The 20,433-nt window shown below is 42.8% G+C and overlaps 2 protein-coding genes across 2 annotated transcripts in view; both read left to right on the forward strand.

Moving 5' to 3' along the window:
• The window catches only part of TSPEAR (thrombospondin type laminin G domain and EAR repeats), a 311,553-nt gene that overhangs the window by 95,134 nt on the left and 195,986 nt on the right, over positions 1-20,433 (forward strand). The gene's annotated exons all lie outside the window — the stretch shown is intronic.
• Positions 14,194-14,970, forward strand: LOC122150595 (keratin-associated protein 10-3-like). The gene is made up of 3 exons (XM_042781842.1): positions 14,194-14,229; positions 14,272-14,875; positions 14,951-14,970. The coding sequence occupies exons 1-3, from the start codon at positions 14,194-14,196 to the stop codon at positions 14,968-14,970; spliced, it is 660 nt and encodes a 219-aa protein (XP_042637776.1).

Here is a 20,433-nt window from a genome sequence, read left to right on the forward strand (position 1 = left end):
CTCATATGCATGTGAAAGCTGGACAATGAATAAGGAAGACCAAAGAAGAGTTGATGCTTTTGAATTGTGGTGCTGGCAGAGAATGCTGAAGGTACTATAGACTGCTAAAAGAACTAACAGATCTGTCCTGGAGGAAGTGCGGCCAAGATGCTCCTTGGAAGAAAGGATGTCCCGACTTCGTTTCACCTGGTTTGGTCATGTTGTCAGAGGGGACCATTCCCTGGAGAAGGATGTCATGCTTGGTAAGGTGAAGGATCAACAAAAGAGGGGAAGGCCTTCAACGAGATGGATTGACATGGTGGCTGCAACGATGGGCTCAAGTATAGCAGGGATCATGGAGCTGGCGTGGGATTGGGCGGTGTTTCGTTCTGCTGTACATGGGGTCGCTATGAGTTGGAAGCGGCTCGATGGCACCTAACAACAACAACAACATGAGTCAGAATGGACTCAATGGCAGTGAGTTTTGCTTTTCTTTTTTTTTTTTTTACTTCTTTATTTTCTTGCTTAATTGTGACATTAGTTATCTATCATCTTTTAGTTTTTTATTTTATTTAGCATTTTGAAAACTATCTTTTCATCTAATAAGAGGTTTAACCTTTTCCATTTACTTCGTAACTGACAACTTTAACCTTAAATCTGCCATTTTGATTCAAGCTTTGTATTCTATTTTTCTTGTTTCCACTGGTTTTATGTAGTTGACCGATGGACCAAGATAAGGCTTTTTTTCCGTCTACTTTTTTTTTTTTTATTGTGTTGAATACATATGTTCTGCTTTTAGTTATTCACCCTCCTCATTCCCCTTCCCTCCTCCGCGCTTCCTTCATCCTCTCGTTTCCTTCACTTTCCTTACCTTCCTCTTCACTTCCTCCCACTTCCTTCCTACCTTTTTCCTTCCACATCTCTGTCCTGGGTACTGCTTGGACCTACCCTTGGCCATGGCTCAATCTTCCTATACCAAGCAGCTGGGTGGACTTTTGTAACTTCAACCCCTGGCTGAGACCAGGCTGAAATTATGTTAATAATGAATATAGCAGTTCTCAGCTGTGACTCTTGGTGGCCTTGTTGAGGGCACAGGCTCTAAGAGAGAGGATCATCTTTGTGACCACTCATAACTGCTCCTGAATATGGTCTCTCAGGTGTATGCATGGCCTCAGGGTCACAGCCTGATCTACCTGGCTCACTTCCATGGCACTGACTGGCTTTACCAACAGTGAGTGTCTGAGCCTCATCACACACGCTTGCTTTACACCTGCCTCCTCCAACTTAAACCCTCTTCTCATGTCCATGTCCTGACCCAGGGCTGCCATCCGCAGGACAACAGACTGTTGGCTGTTAAGACTGGTTCAAATTTTGGTCTCCCTAATGAATGGGATGATCAGGGAAAGGTGGCGTATAGAAACATTATGCCTCCTCCTGACAGCAGAGGGGAGGGGTCCTCTCAGGCATCTCTTTTCCTGCCCTCAGTCCTCAGACTCCTCCCTGACCTCAGCACCACATTCGGGTCATGGAACTACAGAGCTGCCAGGAAGGTCCATCTTCAAATCATGTTCCCCTGAAATAAGACACTCATCCCCATCTCTCTCCTAGTCCCAAGACAGGCCAAGCATATCCTGGTTGAAGTCCTGCAGAGAGGAACTTGGTGCATATGAGGACATCCTCTTGGTGATTATTGGCATGAAGCACCCAATACCTAAGGGAGAAGGCTTTAGGGTCAGCTTCCCAGAGGTGCCCCTCCCTCTCTGTGGTCACTGCTATAGCCATATTCAGGTCAGGGTGGCAGCTCATCCCCTGCTGAAATCTAAGGTTCATGAACTGAGCCAGGACATCACTCAGCAACAGACCTGGCCTAATAAGTGTCCTCCTGTCTCAAAACACCAAAGATAGAGACAGCTTCCTGGGGTCCTACTTCAGGTAAAACACACCTTGAGAGATATAAAAGCCCCCGCAGTCTAGAGCTCCTGATTCATTCAGGGACTCAAACACTTCTCCATGACCTCACCATGTGCCAGCTGCCACCCCACCATGACTGCTTCCACCATGTCTATCTACTCCAGTGACTTCAGCTATGGGAGCTGGGTCTGCCAATCTGGTTTCTGTGAATCTTGCACCAGCTCCTTCTGGCAGGTGGATAACTGTCCAGAGAGCTGCTGTATACCCACCTGCTGTCTGTGTACCTGCTCTGCCTCCACCTGCTACACCCCCACATACTATGTTCTGGCCCCCAGGGGTCACCTCATCTGTACTCCTTTGAGCTGGTGTGTCCAACTCTTGATGCTAGGAGGCATCCTTTGCCCACTGGTCTTCACCAGCTCCAGTGCTTCCTCTTGATGCCAGCAGGCTACCTGTCACCTGCTTGCTGCACACCTACTCACTGACTGCATGCCTGTCTGCTGCAAGCCTGTCCACTGTGTGCCTATCGGCTGTGCTTCTAGCACTCTACCTATGCCTCCTCCTGCTGTGAACTCTCTTAGCGTGTGCAAATTGGCCTGCTGTGTGCCCACCTCCTCCTCCTGTGCCCAAGCCTTCTCCTGGGTCTTCTTGCTCTGCTGCCTCATGTGCCCTGACCAGCCTATTGTGGCTCCATCTCACCCCAGACATCGTGCTGCTCACCAGTGTATCCTCCCAAAGTTAGCTGGGCTTAGACCCATCTGTAAATTTGTAGCCTCACACTCCTGTCTTCAATTACTCTCCTACCATTTAGACCAGACCTTGAGTCTTCCATGCTAGTCTTGCCCCTGAGCTAGAAGATGTGGAATCCGGGAAAACTCACACTATGATTTCAGTGATCATCCTAGAAACCCAGGCTCTTTCCTTGCTTATGGCATCCTTTTCACCTCCAATGATCTGGCCCTCCTCTGGACAAATCAATGACCTCAACTTCTTTGCGTATTAGATCTTCATGCTTTGACTTTGCAAGTCCAAAGGTACCAGTGCAGACCCAGTAGCTTGTGAAGGCTTCAAACTTTGACAATCAGAATATTAACTCTACAGGAGATAAACTGGGGACTCCATCAGGGCCTCTGTACTGCAGTCTTGAGTGGATGGCTTCCTTCCCACACAGGCATGTTCTCATCACCTAACAATTTCTCTGTCACCCACTGCCTGTGGCCATTATGAAGGCTGTTGCTGGCCCCTCCCCACCAGGCCTCCATACCCTCGGTCCATGCCCACACAGCCTCCTGGGCATCACACAGAACACTGTTGTACTCACTAGTAGGAAACACTTCAGGCCTCCAGCTTCTGAGGGCTTGAATAGTGTGCCTTCCTAATAAAACAAACGGAGAAGTTTAAGATTGGTATGATTTCCTTGCTAATTATTCAGGAGAATTCACTGGTGAAGGTATTGGTGCCTGGCATTTTCTTTGTAGGAAGGTTTTTATTTATAAATTAGCTTCTCGAGCATATAAGATATTCAGTTTTTTACTCCTTTTGTGTCAAATCTATGAGTCTTGACAAATATATACAGTTGTGTAGCACCACCACACTCAAGATATTGACTGTTTCCATCATTCCAGAAAGTTCCTTCATGCTTCTTGGTACTCAATCCATATTCCATGCCCAGCCACTGGCTACGACTGATCTGTTTTTTTGTTTTTTGTTTTTTTAATCTCTGTAGTTTTGCCATTTTCCAAAATGTCATATGGGTGGAATGACACAGCATTTAGTATTTTGCCACATAATAAATGGACTGGAGAAGAAATACAGATGACAAAGAAGCACATGAAATGCATATGATGCTCAACATCAAGTCATCAGGGAAATGCAAATTAAAACCCCAGCATACCATGACACACCTAGAAGAATGACTAAACTAACAACAGATCTGACAGTATCAAGGGCTGGCAAGGATGCAGAGCATTGAGTTGATACCTACCATCTTAGTTTGTTTTCTACTTAAGCCCATTTCCTTCTCTCTCCTTGCTTAGGAGTTTTGGACTGTTTTGAGATTTTTGTTCTTCTATTTTCTCTCATCTATTTCCTAGTCAGTTACATATTTTTAAATTATTTTTGAGGAGATTACATGAATTTCTGAATTTTTAAGTTAACTATAAATTAGACTTTTCACTATTTCCCAGTGTACTTAGAACATTTTAAGTCTATGTTGATCCTTCTTAACTTTTGTGCTACTGTCACCATGTATTTTACTTCTATAAAAATTTTAAAACTCACAAGATATTTTATACTGTCAATATTCATTGACATTTATGTATCTATAGCCTTCTTGTATCACACTTCATTTGTTTATCAATGTCTTTGTTTGATCATGATAATTTTGTTCCTGCTGTAAAGCTGCTTTTAATATTTTCTTTAGTGTAGCTCCAGCTAGTGACACACTCTCTCAGTGTTTTACTTGCATTGGTATGTCATTATCCTGCTCCCATTTTGGAGGATCTTCCTCCACAGTTGTAGAACTCTACCTTTGTTCTTATTTTCTTTCAGCACAAGATACCATTTCATTGTCTTTCAGTTTCCACCATTTCTGTTGAGAAATCATCTGTCAAACTTACTGTTTCTCTTTTGATTGTAGTGTGTCTATTCTGTCTTTGTCTTTGGATTTCAGCTCTAGTGTGCATAGTTGGTTTTCCTTACTTCTTTTCTTATTTGGAATTATTTAATGCTTCTTTAACTTAGGAGTGGATGTCTTTCATCAATTTAAAATGCTTTTCTCATTGTTGCTGTTAAATTAAAAAAACAAACTCATGGCCATCAAGTCCATGAATACTCATAACAACTCCTATTGGTTTTCTGAGGCAGTAAATCTTTACAGAAGTAGATTACCCCATCTTCCTTCCACAGAGCAGCTGGTGCGTTTGAACCACCAACCTTTTGGATAGCAGTCAAATTCCCTAGGCACTGAACTACCACAGCTCCTTTATTGTAGTTAGCTACTGTCAAATTGGCTGCCTACTCATGGTGACCTCATTTTTAAAAAGTAGAACTACTTGATAGAGTTTCCTTGAAGTAATCTTTACGGACTGCCTATGGAAATATGATACAACTGAATGCAGAAATTATCGATCAATAAATTATTATCACACACAAGTAAAATTCTGCTGAATATAATTCAAAAATGGTTGCAGCAGCATATTGACAGGGATATTTTTTAAACCCAGGTCTCCTATTTTTTCTCAGCTAAAGGGCTAGTCTGATACAAACTTTTCTGCCACTCATGGAAGCAGAACTTCATAACATTTTATGTGTAATAAGAAATTGTTGGCACAATGCAACCATTTTCAGAACTCGAAATTATTATTCAATAACTTTTGTGGGAAAAAATCATTTTTTGACTAGTTTTTGTTACAGGTCTTTTTATGCCACGCATTATTTTAGGTATTCAGAGATTGAATATTGAATGAGACAAGTTCCCTGCTCACATGGAGTTTACCTTCTAGTGGTGAAGGAGAATGGGGCAGATAATAGCAAAGACAATAAGCAAGAATAGTTGAGACTTTAAAAAGAAATACTGATGATGCAGGACTTGAGCTATTTAGTATTAAAACATATCATGAAGCTACAATATTTCAGAGTGCAACATAATCTACAGCCCAAAACTAACCAATTAAAAATTTTACCTCAAATCTGAACCCATTCTTTTCTCCAGCCCTCCCACATGCAAACCTAAGTGGTGTCTCAAGGACAGTCTTGTTGTTGTTGTTGTTAGGTGCCATCAAGTCAGTTTCAACTCATCATGTTCAACAGAATGAAAAACTGACCATGTACGGTCTTCCAAATTTCTTGGCAAAATCAGCGAGTTCCTCCAGCACTGCATCTGTGTGATAAAACATCACAATGGTTGTTCCCTCAATTCCTGGAGCCTTGTTTTCCCCAAATCCTTGGGGACAGCTTGAACTCCTTCCTTCAATGCCATTTTTTTTCCTCCAGACATTCAATTAGTCTTTATTTTTATTTTGTTGTATTTATTTATTCTGCTTCAGGCGCAAGTTTAAGAGCAGAGTTTGTTTTACATTCAACATTATGTGTACACTTAGTTTCACTCCCCACTTACCATCCCCAACCCTAACCCAATCTCCTCCCCTCCCTGCTCAGTAACTACCTCCCTCCGTGCCCCTCATAGTTATGCACTCCTGTGTGTCCTGCATTTCCTCCATGCAAATGTTGCCCATCTGGTGCCCTGTGGTTGATTGCTCTCAGGGCTGCATTTCCATAGGGTATGTGGGTACATCACACTGGGCTGAGTGGTCTGTGTATACATCTTGTTTACTATTGAGCTGAAGCCAGCCCCAGGAGTAAGTTTTATTCCAGGCCCAGAGTGTATAGTAGTAGGGGTTTCACCAGACTCCATGTGACCAGTAATTCTGGTCATTATTGAGTTTCTGGATTTTGTTCCACATTTTTCCTCCCACTCTATCCAGGTTCTTCACATATGATCCTTTCCTGAGTGGTTGGCAGTGGTAGCCAGGCACCATCTAGTTTTTCCGGTCTCTAGGGCCATCGTGTCCTCAGGCTGATTGCTTCCAAATGTCCTTGCTTTTGGCTCTCTTTTTCGCTTCTGACGATAGGAGACTATTAACTGCATCTTACATGGCTGCTTGAAAGGTTTTAAGACCTCACTCACTACTCACCAATGTAGAATGGGAAACAAGACTTTTACATATTTGTTGTGCGGATTGAGTCTGGTGTCCCCCAATACTATGGTTCTGAGTCACTAGAACCATTGGATCTCTCTCCCAGAGTGTCTGGCTGTCTGTGAGGGATTATTCTATGTCCATCTTCTGTTGTTTCTGTAAGGTTTGCGAGTATTTTGTATCACTGGTAGCTGTGCAAGATTAGCTTCTGCTGAATCTATCCTTAGCAAGATTAGCCTCTGCTGAATCTATCCTTAGCAAGATTAGCCTCTGAGGAATCTATCCTTAGCCTAGAATATACTCCTGTTCACTGACCTCCATCTGATCTTCTCAGATGTTTATGTGTTTATCTGTAGCCTGGTGTTTGGTGTTAATGGTAATGCAGTATTGTGGATATACTGGTTGGTATTAGCATCTGTCATTTGTATCTTATGTGCACATTTCGGTATCCTCCCTTTTCCTTATACTATCATGGTGGTCACAGACTCTTTCTATTCCATCCCTCCCTTTACCCACTTCAGCTTGTGGCCCCCAACTAGCTTAAAATTAATCCCTCTCCTTCCCTCCCCACCACAGTAATCTACAAAATGAGTTCCTGTTCTCAAGCAAATGCTTCTTTGTTTTTTTTACAGTAATGGGCTCACACAGTAATACCATTGTTCCTTGCTTATATACGACTGCCTGAAATGGTTGAGTGTCAACCAATTGTTTCTGGTACAGTGTTTCTGTGTATTCCTTGCATCTTCTTTTGATTTTTCCTGCATCATTCAATCTTTTATCCATAGACACCTTCAATATTGCATCTTGAAGCTTGAAATTTTTCTTTAGTTCTTACAGCTTGAGAAATGCTGAGCATGCTCTTCCCCTTTGATTTGTTAACACCAGGTCTCTGTACATTTCATTATAAAACTTTACTTGGTCCTCTCAAGCAACTTTCTGAAATCTATTCAGCTCTTTTACTTCATCATTTCTTCTATTAGCTTTAGCTAGATTTTGTCCAATTCCAGGGTGTCAGTGGGGCCACCGTCTCTCTAAAGGCTTTGTGGAGAATCTTTCCTAACTTTTTCAACTTCTAGAGGCTCCAGGTGTTTGTTGTCTGTGGCTGCATCACCCCAGTCTCTGCCTCCATCACCACCTGGCCAACTTTCCCCTGTATGTGGCTCTGTATGTGTTCTCCTTGCCTTTCAGGACACCATGCAGATGAGATTAGGTGCACATTTCTCCAGTTTGAGCTTATGCTAACTAATATGTTATAAACCCTATTTTCAAACTGGGTCATGTTCACAGGCATAGAGATTAGGATTTCAATTTATGTTTTTCAAGGACTCCACTCAGCCCATAACAATAGGTGTGCAATAAATCCTTCTTAAATGAATACAAACCAATTTATACTTTTATCTCAGAATGTTTGATGAAGAAGGGAAAACTCTTCTTCCAGAATCATGATTCTTTCAGCTGATTTTCTCTGTTGAATGTGGTTCAATCCTTATGTTCCCTCTTGACTTCCTCCAGCCCACTAATGCTCTCTTCTCTTGTTCCATCTACTCTACCATCAAACCCAACTACTGAAATCTTAATTTCAGTGATCATATTTCTCAGTTCTATAATTTCCATTTTATTCTTTGAAAAATAAATTCCACTTCCCAGGTTACATTCTTCTTCTTCTCTGCTATCGCCTTGAACATAAGTCCAGTATTTGGACCCAATTACTCCATTATATGGACAACTCCAAAATGTGGACTTCCTAAAATGTGCTTCTGTTGTTTCCTTTTTCTTTGTATTTCTGTCATGCTCAGCGATTTTTATTGAATGTTGAACATTGTATGCAGGCTGCAGAAGTACAGAGGAGCCTCAGATTGATGTACCCTTCCTCCAGAGATGGGTTACATTTCCTTCCTCTCATGCAGTCACAAATAGAGCATAATGCCTGAGTGTCATAGGGATTGAGTTTGTGCAAAGTTATGGTATGGTGTTTGTGAGGGCAGATCTCTTCCCAGTTCACTTATATCCCTAGAGTGTAGCCTTAGGAATTAATAATAATAATTAACATGAACTATAATTCTGGAGTGTTTAATAGTCTATTCCTCTTTGGTGATCTTGAACCCAAATTTTTATCTTTTCAACCCTGTGTGAGTACCACTTCCCATGTCTAATCTTTCTGCTTGGGCAGATAGGAATTGGCAAAGCATCATTCATCAGTTCAGAGTGCAAGGATCATCTCCGGGAACTTCTCTTTCTTCTAGGATCCCTCCACAACCTGGTGCTTGTTGCCAGGATCCCTTTCCGATGCTCCCAGATAGAAACTTTTCAATTCCATCTGTACTTGCCAGCTGTTCTTAGTAGGACAGTTGGTCAGATGCAGAACTTCAGTCTTTGTATTTTTCAATGATGATCTACAAGGTCCTTCATCACAGCAGTTTTCCAAGAGGACCTCATTATTCCTACCAGCATCCAAACAAGCAGGCCAGTAGATGGATATGTGCATTTACAGTTCTACAAAGAGAGAAATAACTGTGTAAATGCCATGTACAAAATTCAAGAAGATTGCCTCTGACTTTTGTTATAAGAAACATTGTTTCAATAGGATGCAATTTAAGGAAAGCAATGAGCCATGGTCAAAAACTCTGGGTTTCAAAACCCACCCACTGCCACTGAGTTGATTCTGACTCAGAGTGAACCCCATTGGGTTAAGGAGGTGGTGAATCTTTATGGAAGTAGTTGTGCAATCTTCCTTCCATGGAGTGGCTGGTGGGTTTGCACCACCAGCCTCTGGTTAGTAGTCAAATGCCTTAGGCACTGGACCACCAGAACTCCTTTGCTTTGAAAACATACAGCTGTTTATTTTGGTTTGCTTGTTTGTTTGAGCATATATGTAATACAGCAAAGGAAATTCAGAGTATAGAGAAATGTTAAAGGAATTAAAAATCATCAGTTCTTCCCATTTAGAGACACCCCTCATACTTTTACCTTTTTTGTTTAATTACAGGCAGTCATTTTTCCATTGAGGTTTTGCTGGTGGATTTGTTATACACAGATATAGTTACACAATATCTAGCATTCTGTGGCTTGTTTCCCACTTGGAGTCTAATGTGAATATTGTGTGTGTGTGTGTGTGTGATTTGGGTGAATATTTACAGAGCAAATTCATTTTTCATACAGCAGTTCATATACACCTTGTGTAGTGACACTGACTGCAATTTCCCACAATGCAACAGCTCACTTCCCATCACCTCCCCATAGTCACCTCCTCCCTGGCCTCCAAGCTATCTCCCTGTGTATACACAGTCCTTCTATTCTCCCATGATTGATCTCTCCAAGGAGTGTATCTACCTAATGGAAATGTTCAGCTCATATGTGTGGCTTTTATTTGTCTGGAAGCCAGAGGAGTGGGTTCAGTTTCAGACCTGTAGGGCAGCTAGAGGCCATAGTCTCAAGGGTTCCACCAGGCTCTATCAGACCAGCAAACTTGGTCCATTTTTGTTTGTTTGTTTGATTTTGAGTGTTGTTCCACATTGTTCTCCCATTCTATCTGGGATCTCCAACAGCGATCCCCCTCCAAGTGGTTGACTGTGGTAGCTGGGCACCATTTAGTTCTTCTGGTCTCATAGTCATTTAGGTTGACAATCACACAGTGTACCAGTTTCCTGGACCAATTGTTTCCCTGCATCTAGGATTTCTATTGTTCTTCTTTGCTCTGGACCAGGAGGTCCAGATGGCTGCTTGCAAGCATTTAAGATCCCAGTGACTACTCATCAAAGTAGGATGTGGAACAATGTTTTTGTGTAGTATGTTATGCCAATTGAGCTTGATGTCTCTTGTAACCATGGAACTGAGCCCACAGGTCCTATTGGATCCCTCCATGTAGCTGGCCACGGCCAAGAAGTGACTACAAACTTATCTCTTGTCAGTTCCACTATATACCTGGGAATTCTTACAGAACATACAAATACACTTGTAGAAACATTGCCAACCCTAATCGTTCAGCCTGTCCACCCATCTATCCACCCGTATATCAAGGTTTGCCATCACTGAAAACACAGTTCTGTATGATTAAAATGGTTCATCTTTGTTGTCTGTACCTCCCATGCACCTGTCTATGTCTTCCTCTTCCTCAATGTCACCATGTTGATCACTCACATTTGGTACATTGCCCTTCCCTTCACCCACATCAATACTTGTCTCCACTTATCTTACAGTGTTCCCTTCCTTCCCCTCCTATGCCTGGTAACCAACAAAGAAATTTTCCTTCCATATTGAAACCTTTGTTGACCTTTACAGTAATGAACTAATCCAATATTTGTCCTCTGTGATTGACTTACTTCTCTCAGCATAATGTCCTCCAAGGTCATCCATGGTATGTAGTGTTTTGCAGATTCCACGTTATTCTTTAGGGTCACATAGTATTTCACTGTGTGTGTGTACCATAGTTTGCTTATCCATTCTTCAGTTGATGGGCACCTAGGTTGTTTCCATCTTTTTGCTATTGTAAATAGTGATGCGATGAACATGGGTGTTCATGTACCTGTTCTTGTCCTGGCTCTCACTATTTCATTGGTCTATCTGTCTGTCAGGAGCTCTGGTAGTGTAGTTTTCCTTTAGAATGATATCTTTGCCTGGTTTTGGTATCAAGGTTATGCTTGCTTTGTCAAATTAATTTAGGAGGATTCCATCATTTTCTATGTTCTGGAATAGTTTGAGTAGGATTGGTGGCAGTTCTTCTCTGAACGTTCGGTAGAATTCTCTGGTGAAACCGTCTAGGCCAGGACATTTTTTTGTTGGTAATTTTTTTATGACCTGTTCAGGTTCTTCTTTTGTTATGAGTCTGTTCAACTTTTCCATGTCAGTCTGTGTTAATTTAGATTAGTAGTGTGTTTCTAGCTATCTGTCCATTTCTTCTAGGTTTTCAAATTTGTTGTAGTACAGTTCTTTGTAGAATACTGATAGTATCTTTTTCATTTCAGTTGGTTCTGTTGTGATGTCCCCCAACTCATTTCTTATTCGTGTTATTTGTATTCTCTCCCACTTTCCTTTTGTTAAATTTACCAGTGGTTTGTCAATTTTATTAATCTTTTCAAAAAACAACTTCTAGTGTTGTTCATTTTTTCTATTGTCTTTCTATTTTCTGTTTCATTGAGTTCCACTCAAATCTTTATTATTTCCCTCTTCTGGTGACTGTAGGCTTTACTTGCTGTTCTTTTTCTAATTGCTAGAGATGTTTATTTAAGGTGTTGATTTTGGCTCCTTCTTCTTTTTTGATTTGTGCCTTTATTGCTATAAATTAACCTCTGACTGATTTTGCTATATGCCAAACATTTTTGTATGTTGTGTTTTCATTCTCATTTGATTCAAGGAATTTTTTAATTTCATTTTTTATTTCTTCTATATAGCCAGTCATTATTAAGGAAAATGTTCAGTTTCCATGTGTTTGCTCTTATTTTTAATCTTCCTATTGCTGATTTATAATTTTATAGTATTGTGATCTGAGAAGATGCTTTGCAGTATTTCAATTTTTTTAAATGTATTAAGGCTTGTTTTATGATCTAATTTGTGGTCTAGAATATGAACATTTTTCAGTGGTTATGTTACAGTTTAGAGTGGCTACATTATACTCATCAACAGATATGCTTTTCTTTTTCTTATATTAGACTTCAAATAATTTCCAGTTTTCTTGAGGTATAAAATTCTACAAATCCTTTAAGATAACTCAGAGAAATAGAAACAGGAATGCCTTTTTCTTGATTCTAGAATAATAAATGTGACACTGAACTATAACCACGTTTGCAAGTTTATTGTTAGCCCCAACATCCAAGCACAATCCTTCCTATCTTGGGGCCAGTTCTGAGGACCACACACCCTCATCAATGGCCTGAGCCCTACAACCACAGTGTCAGGAGTCATCCTTCTGTCCATAGATAAAGTTAATGATGAAGGAAGAAAATCTCCCTCATCAGAGCTGTGTTCACTCTGGAAGCTAGTCCTGAGCACCTCATGTGTAGGCAGGAGGAATTGAAGGTAGATGAGGCTTGGTCACTACCTTGGAGGGCTCCCATGTCCACAGATGGAGAGGAGGAGTGGTCATACGAGGTGGCAGGAAGGGAATACTCAAGAGAGAGAAAAGGGAGAGAAATGGTAGGCTCAGATCTGAGTTGGGTGGGGTAATGGAGAGGAAGAATATCAGCAAAGCCCAGAGCTGTGTGATCTCCTCAGTTGGCCTCAGGGGAGTGCCCAGGCCTGGAAAACAAGATGGGAGGAGACAATAGTTGGCAGAGGATTCAGTTTCTACACTTCCTGATGTCATGTGACCCATGGGTCATTTCAGAAGACCTTCCCTTGAGGCCTGAAAGCCGGCCGCAGCTCTAGTCAGAATAGCTCCACAGTCTGGTCCTTCTCCCTACCCTGACCAAGGTTGAGAGGGCTCTGGAAGTGGGGTCACCAGGGCTGCCTGTATTATGAAGCCTGCAAGCAGAGTGGAACTCCCGCCTCATGAGAGCACAGTTAGACCTCAGCCTACAGGCCTCAGAACCATATATGCCCTTAGGGAATCTGGGGCTCGCTGACTTGCAGACTTGACTAGTGGAAGTTTGCTGAGGGTCCTCTGTTTCTGAGCCTCAGCTGAAAACACTGGCTACAGGAAAGGATGAGGGACCCCACGACCAAGCACTGTGTGTTTATTCGGTTGCAGTTGTATTGCTGACTGTAGATTGTGGGTCATTTTACACAGGGTGTGAGATATGCACAGCCCCATGTACAGCCAGACCTGAGGTTTGTGCATTTACTTCAACCATTCCAGGAGATGACACAGAAGGCTGGGTTCATGGCTACCACCTCCCAATGATGTCCTGACCTGTAGGAGACAAGGGGGAACTGAGGAAGGAGACTTTATTCTCAGTGGCACACAAGGACTGTTGCAAGTGTTGTCTGATATTTGAGGACAGAGGAAGGTGTGAGCATTCATACATGCTGTTTGTATAAAAATTGAAGTTCCAACATAGCAGAAGCCATTTGTACCTCAAGGCATCCCTACTGTGCTGGGTCTGGATCCCACCTGCACTTATCTCTGCACCTAGGAAGACATGGTTCCCACACATCTGCCCACGACTCACTGGTCAGAAAAAGATCCTCCAGATTCATGGAGAATCAGTGACATCACCCACAGAGCAGGTCTGGTACAAGACCAGGTGAGCATGCTCAGAAGGATCTATGACTGTGTCTCCCATTCCCATACTCAATCCACCAAGAAAATGAGCAAACCCTACAGGAAACCGCAAAGGGCTTCCCTTTAAAAATTGACTGATGGCTTCTGTGCTGGGGTCTTGCAGGTATTTTGATGTACTTGAAGCATTTCTGTTGGTTTCCTCTGGGAACCAACACAGGTCACACAGGAGTCTCAAAGCCAGTAGTGTCAAAACAAGGAACATGTACCATGAAAACAATGGCAGCTGCTGCTGTGACACCAACCAGGAAGGGAAGTTTTGAGGCCTCTGTTGAGACAACACACAACACAGAGGGATATAAAAACCCTGGAGACCGAGAGCTCTTCACTCACTCACTCACTCACTCACACCCTCCTCCTCTACAACTTCACCTCTTCCACCCCACCCACACCATGGCTGCTTCCAACATGTCTGTCTGCTCTAATGATGTAAGCTATGGCAGCCGTTTCTGCCTGCCTGGGTCCTGTGAGTCTTGCACCGACTCCTCCTGGGAGGTGGACAACTGCCCAGAGAGCTGCTGCGAGCCACCCTGCTGTGCCCCCACCTGCTGCCAGTCCACCTGCTGTGCCCCCACCTGCTGTGCCCCAGCCTCCTGCCAGACCCTCATCTGCACCCCCCTGAGCTGTGTGTCCAGCCCCTGCTGCCAGGCAACCTGTGGGTCCAGCTCCTGCCAATCAGTCTGCACTAGCTCCTGTGAGCCTTCCTGCTGCCAGCAGTCTAGCTGCCAGCCTGCATGCTGCACACTCTCCCCCTGCCAGCAGGCCTGCTGTGTGCCTGTCTGTTGCAAGCCCATCTGCTGTACGCCTGTCTGCTGTAAGCCTGTATGCTGCAAGCCTGTCTGCTGTGAGCCTGTCTGCTGTAAGCCTATCTGCTGTAAGCCCATCTGCTGTGAGCCCGTCTGCTGCAAGCCTGTCTGCTGTGTGCCTGTCTGCTGTGGGCCTAGCCCCTGCCCAGCCCCCTCATGCTGCCAGCCCTCTACCTGTACAACCTCCTGCTGTAAACCCTCCTCTTGTGTGTCCCTCATCTGCCAACCTGTGTGCAAGCCTGCCTGCTGTGTGTCCTCCTCCTCCTGCTGTGCCCCTGCCTCCTCTAGTGTGTCCCTGCTCTGCCGCCCTTTGTGCAAGCCTGCCTGCTGTGGCTCTTCCTCAGGCCAGAATTCCTGCTGCTGAATGGGCACCAACCCTCCAGAGCCACTCTGGCTTTCTCCTGACACCTTTGGAGCCAGAGCCCAATCTGGAGTCTCCTCTTGCCCCCAGAATGACTCTACCCTCCAACTGGCTGTGCTGAGTCCTTAGGCTCCTAGGTGGATTCCCTCTCCTTCTGTCATTCATTCAGTGACCTCTTCTCAATCCTGGCTCAGTGTTCCACATGAGTGACCTGTCCGCCAGCAAATAAAGGCATTGTCTCTCCCTCTCAGAAGGCCTCCTGTGCATATCTGGAAAATCATGTGGTGGGGCATGAATGCAACTTTGAGACTGGGGCTGTTTTGGGACCCTGAGCTTCTTACAGGGGGCATAGTCATCTGGCAGGGATGACCAGTTCTATCTCATTGTCAAGGTCAACTTCTTGGGAATTTCAAGGAAAAACCTTCCCACTGACAGGCAGGCACGGAGAGAGGGGGTTGGCCCTGATCCCGAGGGGATGGGGCTCTGCCTAGGACACTGGTGGTCCCTAGTCGGAAGGGGTATTTTTGTCAATGCTGGAGGTAGTAAACTTCAAATGACCCACAGTCACAACACAGACAAACTGCTTGGTGACATAATAATGACAAGACCATAAGTCAGAAGGAACAAATATCTTGCAGGAGAGGGTCTCTCTGGGCCCTAGTGCTGCTCAGATCTCCAGGGTGAGAAATCATGGCTCCCCAAGACATGGAGATCTCAAGCATGGCACCATCCTGTGCCTGGTTCTCAGGACTTGCCCAGGCCTGAAACCAAGCTGCCATTCTGTGTGAATGCTTGCATCTACCGGCCCAGACTTGGGACACCTGATCCACTCTCACTCTTGATCCGCCCCACCTTCCTCACCACTTTCTTCTCTCCCTCTGCCCCCTCTCTTTTTCCACCCTCCACCCAGCCCAGGCCCCCTGTCTCCTGACTTCTCCCATCCCCATTCTGCCTCCTCCCTCTCAGCTGAATCCTCTGCACATAGGTCTAATTGAGCTTGGCTGGACTTTCAAAATTGATGAACTGATTAAAACATATTGGGGTATGAAGGCTTTTTTTGATTGCCCAGGCCCCTTCTCCATCTTTTGTCCCCTTGGTAACCCCTTCCCACCAGGCTGTGGTCTTTGCCCTCCTGGTTCCCAGGCTGTATCCCTCTGTAGGCCGTGTTGGAGGCCTGTCATGGGTTCCAGAGACCTACTGTTTCTAGGGGAGAGAGCCACTCATGTGGCCCCAAGGCACTTTCAAACTGTACATATTTTGTTGGGGAAGCTCTGATGGCATAGTACCTAAGGCACTTGACTGCTAACCAGAAGTCTGGCAGTTCAAACCCACCAGCCACTCCTTGGAAGGAAGGTTGACCAATGTACTTCCCTAGCGATACCACCTCAGAAACACGAAGAGGGGTCACTATGAGTTGGATCTGACTCGACGGCAGTGAGTTTTTTTATATTTGTTGTGAGCTACCCTGGAGCTGACTCCAGGTGACCTTGTGCACGACAGAGCCAAACATTGCCTAGTCCTTCATCCTGTTCACTATTGCCAGCAGGTTCTCTTTCGTCTGCTTCTGGATGTCTCATGGAATACATGTTAACCTTCACTCTAGCCTATCATGGCTTTGATTTCTTGTCTCGTTGTGCTTTATTCGGCCTAATTTCCTCTGACCTTTCAGTTCACCAATTCTCTCTACTGTTTTAGCTAAACCCTCAGTTTAATTTTAGTTACTTTATTTTTCATTTCCAATAGTTCTGTTTGTATCATTTGTTCCAATCTGCTAGGTCACTTTGTAGAGGTTCTTATTCTTTGAAAATGTTTTAAAACCAATCTTTACTTTCTTGAAGTAATCATGTATAAGTGTTCATACGTGTGTGTGACAATTCTAATACTTGAAGTCTCTATGCTTTCATTTCATTTGTTTTTTCAATTTCTACTGGTTCTTATTCAGGACACCTTGTGTCCTTAGTTATTTTGCACTAAATAATGGTCTCTGGGAGTCCCTGAGTGGCACAAATGATTAAGTACTTGGTTACTAACAAAAGGCTGGCAGTGGAGTCCATCCAAAAGTGCCTCAGAAGAAAGACTTGGCAATCTACTTTCAAAAGATCAGACACACTGAATGCAGATTTTTTTTGTCAGTTTAATGATTGTCATCTTTGAAAAAGCATTTATGTGTATTGTGTGTGTGATTTGTGTGAAAAGCAAATTCACGTTCCATATACCAGTTCATAGACAATTTGATTCATGACATTGACTGCAACTGCCCACAGTGTAACAGCTCTCTTCTTCCTTCCTCCCTGTAGTTACCTGTTCCCTGTGTCCTTCCTTCCTATGCATTCCTGCTCCCTGCACCATCTCCCTGTGCAAATACTGCCCTTCTGTTGTCCCATGATTGATATTTCTAAGGAGTGTATCTACCTGGTGTAAACATTCACCCTACATGGCTATGTGTTGTTTGGCTGGAAGCCAGGGTAGTGAGTTCAAGTCCAGCCCTGAAGGGTAACCAGGGGCCATAGTCTTGGGGTCTTACCAGGCTCTATCTGACTAAAACATAGGTCTTTTTTTTTTTTTAAATGATTTTGAGTTTTGTTCCATATTGTTTTCTCTCTCTATCCAGGATCTCCTGCACTGATTCCATTCTAAGTGATTGACAGTAATAGTCTGGCACTACCTAGTTCTTCTGGTCTCATGGTCATACAGGCTGAGGTTTGCATGGTACTCTAGTCCCTTGGACTAGTTGTTTACATGGATCTTTGGTTTTCTTCATCCTTCTTTGCTGTAGATAAGGAGAGACTCATTGTTGCATCTAGATAGCTACTTGCCAGCTTTTAAGACCCCAGTTGTTACTTACTAAAGTAGGATGTAGAAAAGTGTTTTTGTGTAGTACGTTATGCCACTCCTTGATGGAAGATGAGGTGATCTACTTCTATAAAGATTTACTGCCTCAGAAACCCAATAGTGGTCTCTATGAGACAGAATGGACTCAATGCAGTGAGTTTTGCTTTACTTCTTTTCTTCTTGCTTAATCATGACATTAGTTAGCATCTTTTTGTTTTTTATTTTATTTACCATTTTAAGAACTATTTTTTGGGGACTTCCAGTAAGATGGAGGAATAGGCAGACAAGCGACACAGACCCTCTTCAACAAAGAAAAGAAAAGCCAATTGACAGAGACACAGAAGATAATCCTGGAGCCCTGAGCTTTGAAAGGAACTATACAGAAGTGGATTAGGCACCAACTAGTGGAAAAACCTGAACGAAAACAGTGAGTAACAGAGGCAGTTGGAGCTGCGGACTGTCAGCTACTCTGACGAGACCAACAGCCTGAATATTTCCAAGTGGTGATGGGATCTGAGAATTGACCTGAGGATCAGTCCTGGTCACCAAGGGCTGCAGGGACAACTGCTCTGGTGGCCTATGACTAGGAAGGAAAACAACAAGGAGGGAAACAACCTGAGCTGTGGACTTTCTGCTGTCCTGAGGGCACAGCCATTTTGATTGTTTAAAGCAGCAGCCATTTTGGATATTTAAAGTGACCAAGGGTGCAGCCATTTTGAATGTTTACAAGTGGCAACCACTTTGGATTTTAAAGGGATAGCATTCTCATTCGGATTCCAGAGACCTAAGAATAGGCTCTGTTTGCCAGGGTTGGCAAGGACATATGAGAGGCCAACAAAGGAAAGGAGACAGGTGGTGAGTGTATAAATGCTGTCAACTAGTGAATAGAGGAGCACAGCATAGTATGCTGCCTGTATAGATAACATACAAACAAAGCAAAGAAAATGAAAATTGTGGGCAAGTCACTCCAACATATACCAATTAAATATAAACACAAAAACATCACAATGCCTTGAAGACAACAGAGCATCACAGTCCACACAAAGAAGCAAGGTAAAGCAGGAGAAACAAGGGACCAGGATACAAACCCAAAACACATCCCTGTGGAAGACATAGCATTAGAACTCCCTGATAAGGAATTCAAAAGAATTATATTTAGGTATCTTCAAAGGATTGAGACCAAGGAAAATACAAACAAAACCCTAGAAGAATTTTGGAAGAAAATACAAGAACAAAATGAAAAAAATCAATGAAAAATTAGAAATGATTCTAAATCTACAGATAGAAATCCAGAAGATTAATACTAAATTGTCAGAAATAGATAACACATTGAAAAGGCAAAGGAGTAAAATTGATGCAATGGAAGACAGAATTAATGAGATTGAAGACAAATACCTGAATATTTCTTTGGAAAGGGATCAATCAGAAAAAAGATCAAAACAAAATGAAGAAAGCCTAAGTTTCATGTGGGATACCATCAAAAGGAATAACCTACGTGTCATTGGAATTCCAGAACAGGAAGAGAAAAATGAAACTACTGAGAAAATTATCCAAGATTTGTTGGAGGAGCTCTTCCCTGATATGATGAAAGATGAGAATACATCCATTCAGGAAGTCCAACGAACACCAAACAGGATAGATTCTCCAAAGAAAAACACGAAGATATATCATCATCAAACTCACCAAAACCAAAGACAAAAAAGGAATCATGAGAGCAGCATGGGAAATACAAAAAGTTACCTACAAGGGACAACCAATAAGACTAAGCTTGGATTTCTCGACAGAAACCATGCAGGCGAGAAGACAATGGGATGGTATATATAGCACAATGAAAGAGAAAAATTTCCAACCAAGAATTATGTACCCAGCAAAATTGTCCCTCAAATATGATGGTAAAATTAGGACATTTTCAGATAAGCAGAAATTAAGGGAATTTGTTAAAACCAGACCAACCTTACAAGAGATGCTAAAGGGAGCTCTTTGGACAGAGAAGCAACAACAGCCAACAACAACTGACCATTAACACACATGATGACATAACCCAGAAACCAACACAGCTATGGAAATATGCAAAGTATATAAGCCTACAAGATTGTAAATAGGAAATCAGAGACACCAATCAACCGACAAATGAGGACAACCACAAACCAAAAAGAGGGATAAAAATCTGTGTCATTACAGAACTTCTAGATGGTAGGGAAGTCAAGACGACTACAAGATAGAATGGACTGTTCTAAACTTAGGAAGAAAACTATAAATCACAGGGTAACCTCAAAGAAAAATGATAAACGTTCACATGAAAATTAAAAAGAGGACCAGCACAAATATTCAGCAAATACTAAAACAATAGCAATGAAAGAAATGATAACATGATTCATAAACAAAACGAGCTCAGCATAGAAAATTATATGGAACAAGGAAATTGACACAATGAAAAAGCACTGACAAAAATGACAGCAACAAATTCATATTTGCTGATAATTACATATCTGGCAAGGGACTTATCTCTAAGACTGATGGAAAACTCCAACGCCTCAACACCAAAGGAATTAACAATCCAACTGAAAAATGGGCAGACGACATGAATAGACACTTCACCAAGGAGGATATTCAGGTGGTCAGCCAATACATGAA

The sequence above is a fragment of the Orycteropus afer genome, unplaced genomic scaffold (genome assembly GCF_000298275.1).
Source record: "Orycteropus afer afer isolate SDZICR_OR568_19922 unplaced genomic scaffold, OryAfe1.0 scaffold00179, whole genome shotgun sequence".
In the NCBI taxonomy this organism is placed as follows: domain Eukaryota; kingdom Metazoa; phylum Chordata; class Mammalia; order Tubulidentata; family Orycteropodidae; genus Orycteropus; species Orycteropus afer.

What these genes read in the sequence shown, in the direction of transcription:
- LOC122150595 (XM_042781842.1), top strand. Translation starts at nt 14,194, where the DNA reads ATGGCTGCTTCCAACATGTCTGTCTGCTCTAATGAT. An exon ending in TGTCTGTCTGCTCTAATGAT is followed by an intron (nt 14,230 to 14,271) that starts GTAAGCTATGGC and finishes GGGTCCTGTGAG; the next exon opens with TCTTGCACCGACTCCTCCTG. An exon ending in TGTGTCCTCCTCCTCCTGCT is followed by an intron (nt 14,876 to 14,950) that starts GTGCCCCTGCCT and finishes GCTCTTCCTCAG; the next exon opens with GCCAGAATTCCTGCTGCTGA.